This window comes from Bos indicus x Bos taurus, chromosome 9 (assembly GCF_003369695.1).
Source record: "Bos indicus x Bos taurus breed Angus x Brahman F1 hybrid chromosome 9, Bos_hybrid_MaternalHap_v2.0, whole genome shotgun sequence".
Taxonomy (NCBI): Eukaryota; Metazoa; Chordata; class Mammalia; order Artiodactyla; family Bovidae; genus Bos; species Bos indicus x Bos taurus.
Genome location: NC_040084.1, coordinates 99,054,638 through 99,063,337, shown reverse-complemented (window position 1 = coordinate 99,063,337; position 8,700 = coordinate 99,054,638). Strand labels below are relative to the sequence as shown.

The following is an 8,700-nucleotide window of genomic DNA, read 5'->3' as shown; positions in this document are numbered from 1 at the left end:
GGACACTTCCGCTCCGGCTTCGTCTTCCAGCTCCCGGTCTTCTGAATCGTCAGGAGGCCCAGGGTTCCACGCGGCGTATTTCTTCCACAAATAGACTGTCAACCCATCTGAGAAGCAGCTGGGGCGCTCTGGGCTTCCCGCCTTCCACGTTCTTTGATGTTCGCGCAGACGTTGGAAGTCCTTGTTCTGGGCCTCCTCTGTCTTGTTGCTCCTAAGCATCTCTCCTCCAGCTTAGTTTCCCTTTCCTGGTGGGCTTCTCCCGTGTTCCCCGAGTTTAGCAGCCCGTTGAGGGCCTTTGCTCAGGGATTTCTGAGCTCTGAGCTCTGCCATCTGCTCAAGTGGTGTGAGATGCCTTCAGGCACCTGCCCACCTGGGCTGACCACGAGGTGGGGGGGGGGCACTTCCCCGGGTACCTGGGGCTCTCTCCCCCTTCACCTCCACCCACTCTTTTCCTCTGTGTGTCCCTACAGACAGGGAGGAAGCCACCTGGGATCGAGACGACAGAAAAGGCAGCCATTCCTAGTTCTATACTAGTAAAACAATGCATTAAAAAAAAATCTCTGGAGACCACTGCCATATCTGTAGTTGCTTTGGTTTTCTGCAAAATTATTTTCTTATGACAAAGAGCTCACCATTGCTTTCTAGGAGGCACCATATCATCTGAGGATTTTCCCAATTATATATTGCTTTGCTGGGGTGGAAGCTGGTCATTTTTCATGTCTTGTTCCTTTACAGTAAAGACCAACAGGTGTAAGAAACTATGCTAGGTATTTCAGTAAGATCACCTCTAGTTCTTAGAACCTTCCTGCGGGTAGGAGTAATCTCCACGTTCAGTTCCCACAGCTGAGGAAACTGGAGACTCAGAGAAGTTAAATTATGTGCCCGAGGCGGCACAGCTAATAAGTGACAGAGAGCTGGGAAAGGAACCTCCGTGTTTTAATTTCACACCAGAGTTAGGGCTCTGGGCTCAGAGGCTGGGAGGTCTCCTCGCTTCTACTCCAGGTGTTTTCACGAGCAGGAGAGAGAGTGAGACCGTAGGCTGGTCCCCGAGTCCCGATGGAGCCGTGGAGGAAATTGTGGCAGGAACATTCAAAGGCACCAACAGCGGGATCCTTCTGACTGACAGTATCAGGGACTTAGGGGTCACTTCAAACGTCGCTGATGCCAGGGAGACAGCTGCTGGGTACAGTGGAACACCATAGTTTGGAGAAAAACCTGTCTTAACCTCTCTATGTCTGCTTCTAGCTCTGTCTTTTCCAAGTATTGATATTATACCCGAAAGCCAATTTGTCTTACCTGGTCATGTATCTCCATTTATCCTTAAAAAAAAAATGCTTCGGGAACTAGGTGGTAGCTACTCAGATGCTAGATTTCATATGCGGAGCCCGGCACCAAGGAAGATGAATACTGAACCAGTTTTCAAACTCGGGGTTTGCCTCTGGACACTTGTGTCTTCAATAATTACGGACAACCACCTGGGGGCCAGGGCTCACTTTCCCAGGGACACATTTCAATTCCTCCCTTCTGTGCAGGTGCTGCTTTCGCTGCAGACCAAGACCCTCCTGGCCCACACCGCCGGCAGCCATGGCAGCTTGCAGGCATGTGGAATCGGGGTCCCTCACCCGAAGCTTTCTGAGCTGAGTGCCCCGCACCTTGCAGGCCCTTGTCTGGGCACCTTACACTCATGCCTCTCTTTGGACACCTTTTTGCTTTCTCAGTTGAATGAAGCAGTTCATGTGTTGTTTTTTGTTTTTTTTTTTTTAATCTCAATAAAATTCCCAAACAGTGCCATCAGACTCAGCGAGAGGTGCTATGGGAACCCACCCAACCCACCAGCGGGAGGAGACCTGCGGAGGAAAAGGACTTGACTTGTTCCCAAGGGTGAGCGCTACAATGCACCTAAGTCATCTTGATGAGAGGCCCCAAACCGCCTGCCGGGTAGCGTGTTGTCAGTTACACCGGGGTCCTGGGGTGCAGGAATGTCGGACCACGGGGGACAAGGAAGCAAGCTAGCGGTTTAAAACAGTCGCGTGTGCCACGTGGCATTTCATACCCGACCCACGCCCCCTCCCCTGTGCCCCCCTCCCCAGTATAAGCTGGGAAGCCCTGCAAATTCTGGTGGGCCAGAAGCATCAGTTATGTTTATAATCGAGGTTCGGAACACGCTGGAAACTGTCCCCCTGTAATAGGGGCATAGATCCCACTGTTCTATCAAGTGTCAAAGCACACTGTTCTACCCAGCTGCTGGGGAGGTGCTACTGAACGGGCCCCCGGGTCCATGACCAACACCTATTAAGCAGTCGGCCTAAACACTCCCCTTCCAACCTCTGACATCACCCTCAGGGCAGGCAGACACAATTGCTGAACTGCGTACGAAAATCATAGTTTTATTGTCCATACAACCGAAGGTTTAACTCGGACTCCTGCTTTCTTTCCGAACTGGATAAAGAAGCGATTCTTCTCCTGGAACAAATAAGCACAGTACACTATTGTAATCTAAGAAACAGGCACTATTTATGTATGGGAAAGCCTTGCTCTCAACAGGGCTAACAATCCGAGGGCCCGTGAGCCGCTGTTTCAGCAGCTGTGGAAACGCTGAGCGGCCGAAGTTGCGGATAAGGAGATGCTAGCAGCGGCAGAGACGGGTGGTGGGGAGCACCCTGGGGAGCACCCCCTCCGCCCAAGCCCAGCTGCCTCCCTGCTAGTTCAGCAAGCACGACTCGTAGGTGGGGACCATGTACTTGATGTTGATGAAGGCGTCTTCGCCGCCGTAGCGCTCAAAGGCCTCCAGCGTCTCTTGGATCAGGTCGCCGATGTTCTCCCGCTTCTGCTGGCTGTAGTCAATGCCATCCCCGGAGTTCACTGGTTCATGTAAACACACAGAGAGGCCCGTTACTACGCGGCGCTTTCCCAAAAAGTCCTATGCATGGGTCTAGGCACTGGTCTCCAAGGCCTATGCCACGAGACACAAGCATGTAATGTTTGACATTGTCAATGTCGGATCATTTGACATGATGCTGGTAGAGTCTCAGGAGTGGTGACAGATAGACCACAACACAAAATCCCACTAGAAGGGAACTGATGAAAGGTCAGCAGAGTGTAAACAAAAGTGAGGTTCTGAAAAGTCATCTCAGCTGGAGACATCAGGGCGTAAATGAAAACCAGGTGACCTGCAGTTACAGCACAGCTCACAAGTCAGGGACTCTGTTTCGGACCCGGTAATTACATCAAGAGTGTTCTCCCGGACGCTGGCTTCTTCAAAGCCCCGAAATGGCCTAGTTAGAAGGAAGGGCCCATGGTCAGACGACGGTGCTGGCTCTGCGTGATCACAGACGGACACGTGGTGCAGCGGAGGCCTTAGCCCATGCCCACGTCTGGGGCTTGCATCTGCGTGGTGCACGCTGTCCCCTCCCGGCCTCACTAATCCCGGTGTTCAGCCTCCGCTAGTACCCCCGCCCCTCCCTATCACTGGGGGTGCAGCTGGGAGCGGGGATGGCTGTGCCTGCCGTCTCTTCCTCATCTCTTCCTGAACGCCCCGATCCTAGTCCTCAGTTACGGCTTCATAGGGACGGGAGCTCTGCTGGTGCTGGGGTCTAAGTCCAGGCAGGCGGACTGCCCCGGGGGTGGGGGGCGCACCTGGAGGACCCGGCCGAAGTCTCACCTCCCTGAGCCTGGAAGTGAGCGCTCAGCTGCCTCTCAGACTCTGCAGGAAGGGGTTCCTGCACTGGCCGTCCACGGCCTGGGTGGGAGCCTGGGTCTCATGGTCTCAAAGTGTTTGGATAAGAAGCATCTGATCGCGTCCCACCTGAAAGGTTACCCGGGTGCGTGGGGGTCTGCTCCCATCCAGAGAACAGAAATTCCACCTAATGATAGTCCTTCTTGTTTAGTTGCTCAGTTGTGTCTGACTCTTTGCCACCCCGTGGACTGTAGCCCACCAGGCTCCTCTGTCCGTGGGATTTCCCAGGCAAAAATACTGGGGTGGGTTGCCATGCTCTCCTTCAGGAGATCTTCCCGACCCAAGGATCGAACCTGCATCTCCTACATCGGCAGGCCTGTTCTTTATCATCTGAGCCACCAGGGAAGCCCAGGAATAGTCATGACCGGCCTGTGAGTTGTATTTCCCGCCCAGATTTCTAAAGGCTTCAACACCGCTCATTCTCCCAGTAAGTGAGTCACCTTTGTGCCTTTGCTGACACTACAGCACCTGATCCATGACGAAAGGAAAGGGCCACGGGCTGGGCTGAGAGGCTGGGAGGGCGGGGTGAGGACGAGGGCTCAGGCCGGGGACGCTATGGGGAGAGCAGCTACAGCTGGAAAATGTGCACTTTCCCGGATGAACGTATTCATTTTATTCAGATTTCAATTCAGCTCCCAATGCTTAGCTGGCTTGAATGTGAAAATAATAGAGGGGGGGGATGGCATTTCAAAGCTGCTTTTCCCCAGTTATTTTGAACATTTTAAAAAAGACAGAGTACTGGTTCAGACCAGTAATAAAGGTAACAATTACAATCCCACACAGCACAGATAAGCAGCTCTTTTGCTTGATTTTCCCAGAAATTTGTTAGAGAAATATCACTGTCTTGTGTAACGCAGAGAAAGGACATGGTTTTCCTGATTAGTTTTGTTTGGTGGGGGGTGAGGGCAGGCAGAAATACTACTAATTTTCTGAAAGAGAAAGGTTATGAGTTACACAGCTACAGTGCATATCCATTTTTCATAACGAATGAACTTAAAATGGTTTGCAAAGCCATCGTCATAAGGTGGATTTTGCCCTTCTCATGGTGGAAGCCTTTCTGCTGTGATGGAGAAAGCTGGATTTAAGTTAAAGGTTGATTTACAGAGTAGCTGATCGTCTAAAATATTCATACATGATAGCTGTACAGAATAAACAAGAGATAGGATGTTTGAACAAAGAGTTCTTGCCTGGTTGTTTTTCAGCTAAAGGTAAACTTTAAAAATATATACAGACGAATACTTAAATAGTTTAAAATCAAAACAAGATTTACAGGTGGTCTGAGAAGAGAGTCAGTGCAGTCAGGATCTCCCACCAAGGACAGCATGGTATCCATCCATGTGAGGGGGTTTCCAACACGAGGAGGTTTGGAGTTGGATTAAGAAAGAAGGGGCTTCCCAGGGGGCTCCATGGTAAAGAACCCGCCTGCCGATGCAGGAGACACAGGTTCGATCCCTGGGTCAGGGAGATCCCCGGGAGGAGGGCATGGCACCCCACTCCAGTATTCTTGCCTGGAGAATCCCATGGACAGAGGAGCCTGGCGGGCTACAGTGCAGGGGGTTGTAAAGAGTCGGACACGACCGAGCACACACAGAAAAGAGAGAATGAGGAAGAAGCTTGTGAGCATGTGTGTGTGTGTGCACTGGGCAGGGGTCAGTGATGTGCATTACAGGGGAGAGGAAAAGACGCCAAGGAAGAAGTTCCACAAGAGAGGAGGCCAAAGCAACACAGTCCAAGAAAGATGCAGCAGGACCGGAAACAGGTCACATGTGTGACAAGGGAGATGGGGAGGAAGGCGTGTGTGAGGGGCAAGGTCGGCTGCCGGGGTTCCGAGGGGGGCCCTGAAGGAAGGCCAGCGACAGTGTCTGGGCTGGTCCCTGAGGGCCCCCCACCCCGAGCCCGGATGACATTCCTGTTGAACTCCCCTGCTCACGAAACAGGTGGACTTAGGGGGGAGTTGACAGGATGCAGGTTTGCACGGCCTGCTGAGCCCTGGCAAAAATGCCCCAGGCGCAGGTGGCGAGTGTAACTGGTGATGGTGCTGAGTTGTGACAGCCTTGATCCAGTTCCTGATGGACAAAGACACGTAAATTAATCACCAATAAATGGCGCCTTTTGTTGGCCTGTTAGTCAAAAGGTCAAGGACTGAATAGATCACGGGACAGACATATTTTCCTGGTGGGGGCAGAGAGGGGTGGGAAAGTCTGCACACAACGGAAAGCTTAACACGCCCTGTTTGTCCCACTGCCTCCCAGAAAGCTACCATGACAAGCAGCGCTTTATTTCAATAGTGACCTATTCTTATTTCTTAAAAAATATGTAACTGTAGGAGTAAGAAAACTATGTAGCTTTTTTGTTTCTCAGCAGTGCATAAACCAAGTGATAAAAAGAACAGAGCAGAATAACAGTTGCTTATTCAGAAAGGGAGTTGGAGTTGGAATATTCCGTGATTGCAGAATGTGTATCCCTGGGGGAGGAAAAAGCTCAACAAAGAAGCACCGTCCCTTCCTTTGGGCATGGGAAGGATGAGCAGGCAGGGTTTAGGGTCAGGCCACATCCCGAGGCAGGTGAGCGGGGCGGTCTCCATTTCAGAACTGCTCTGGAGTCAGTTTCTTTGAGAATCTGAGTTTGAGGCGGTTAGGTTGAGCTCATCATTTTAAATACGTACGATGCCGCAGGAAGACACGCTTGTGAGAATAGGATGCTTTAAGAACAACCCAGGTGGTTATGTACAATCGTCAATTCTGGTTAGGAAGATGACATTTCAATTCAGGAAGCTAGGAGTCTATTTTCTGTCCAATAGCTGGAAAGACACACTGATTAACCAAACAAACAGGACCTGTAACAACAGTTCAAACCAGACTTTGCATTTCTAAGGGAATACTATGCAGGTAGACTAGAACCAGGGATTCCGTTTCTCCTCTTGAAGTCTTTGTGTGCCTGAGACGAGACCCTACTGCTTGGAAGTCTCTTGGTTAGGAATTATCAGGTTGGCCAAAAAGTTTGTTTGGAGTTTTACATAAGCTGGTACAGAAAACCCCCAAGGAACTTTTTGGACAATCCAACATTTTGAGGACGCTTGTCATTCTGAACATTGAAGTGGTTTTGGATTGTGTAGGCAGAATGTGGAAGCGTGGGCAGCCTCCTTTTCTACCTAAGCCTGTTTAAACAGCCCCCACCTGGATGCTTTCTCTTCCTCAGGGCCGTTTTGGTCAGCACTGGCTGGTACGTGTGTCCCAGTCTTTCTGCTGTCAAGGGCATCGTCCCAGTGAATGAACTCATGGTTGTGAAGTGACCATCACACTCCCTCGCCCCAAGGCATGGCCAAGGCATCGGACCTTCACACAGGTGTGGATCTGCAAGGCAGGGGGCCTGGCCTGGCCACGGACCCATATCATGGAGGGTTTCGATGAAACAGTCTCTTAGCATTTTTACAGTTTATACTGTGTAGAAGCTTTCTTCTTTTCTTTAGTTACTACTACTACAGGAAAAAGGCAGGGAAAAAAAAAAGACAAAATCCAAGTGGGAAAAAGAACACTTTTGGTGGCCAGAGCACGGTCTTCCCAAGTTGCTGCTGGTGGCACCTCTGGCCATTCTGAAGGATGATGGGCTCTTGGTAGACAGCACGAGGCGAGGCCCTGCGGGCTCATGCAAGATGCACGAGGCGAGGCCCTGCGGGCTCATGCAAGATGGAAAAGACGAGGCTCTTGCCTTTGAGGAGCTGGCCAAGGTCCCCATAGGTCACGTTTATGCCACCAGACTGAGTCTGGGCTATGGACCCAGCCCAGAGCCCCGTGCAGCGGGCCTCTGTCCTGTTGCTCGGACCCCACTGGAGACTGTCCTGAGAGAATGCTTCTCTGTGAGGGCAGGCCAGACTCCCGAGCCCCCTCGTCCCAGGACAGGAAGAGCCACGGAAGGCAGCATGGGAGGGCACGGGATGCTCAAGGAGGGTCACATCCAGATTCGGATCTTTCTGACTCCAGTGTTTTGACCAATACTCTTAAGGGTATCCTGGAGAAGGAAATGGCAACCCACTCCAGTGCTTTTGCCTAGAAAATTCCATGGATGGAGGAGCCTGGTGGGCTACAGTCCATGGGGTTGCAAAGAGTCAGACATGACAGAGCCACTTCACTTAAGGGTATGCTGCCGCTGCTGCTGCTAAGTCGCTTCAGTCGTGTCCGACTCTGTGCGACCCCAGAGATGGCAGCCCACCAGGCTCCCCCATCCCTGGGATTCTCCAGGCAAGAACACTGGAGTGGCTTGCCATTTCCTTCTCCAATGCATGAAAGTGAAAAGTGAAAGTGAAGTTGCTCAGTTGTGTCCGACTCCTAGCGACCCCATGGACTGCAGCCTACCAGGCTCCTCTGTCCATGGGATTTTCCAGGCAAGAGTACTGGAGTGGGGTGCCACTGCCTTCTCTGGACTTAAGGGTATAGATACTGTTAAATGAACTGTAATGCACAAGCTAGAGGGAGATGAAAACTGTGTTTAAGGCATCAGGAGTAGAAAGCACACAAATGCTTACTTCAGGTTGCTTATTCAACATACCCGAAGTATTACTCATTCTGTTCCAACAGATGAAATAATTAATAAACTCGACCTATTCCTTCTGCTTCCCAGGTGGCTCAGTGGTAAAGAATCTGCCTGCCAAGCAGCAGACGCTGGAGACGCCAGTTCCATCCCTGGGTCAGGAAGATCCCTTGGAGGAGGAAATGGCAGCCCAGTCGGGTATTCTTGCCCAGAGAATCCCATGGATGGAGGAGCCTGGCGGGAAGGCAGTGGTGCGCCGAAGGATAAATTACAGTCACTGGGGTTGCAAAGAGCTGGCCACGACTTAGTGACTAAACCATCACCACCACCTATGGTCTCTGGTCGTGACTAAGAAAAGAAGTGGACACGATCTAGACAGACACAGCGCTTTCGCTAGTCCTGCAGAAGTGCAGGCAGATGTCCTCCACATGGTGGAT

At 51.4% G+C, this 8,700-nt stretch overlaps 1 protein-coding gene across 1 annotated transcript in view; it reads right to left on the bottom strand.

Annotated features, from left to right (window-relative positions):
• Positions 1-2,362: 2,362 nt before the first annotated feature.
• Positions 2,363-8,700, bottom strand: part of PACRG (parkin coregulated) — a 531,079-nt gene continuing 524,741 nt past the window's right edge. The window contains exon 5 of the mRNA XM_027551999.1: positions 2,363-2,862. Within this exon, the coding sequence (XP_027407800.1) occupies positions 2,702-2,862 (161 nt within the window). The 3' untranslated portion in view covers positions 2,363-2,701. The remainder of the gene's footprint in view (positions 2,863-8,700) is intronic.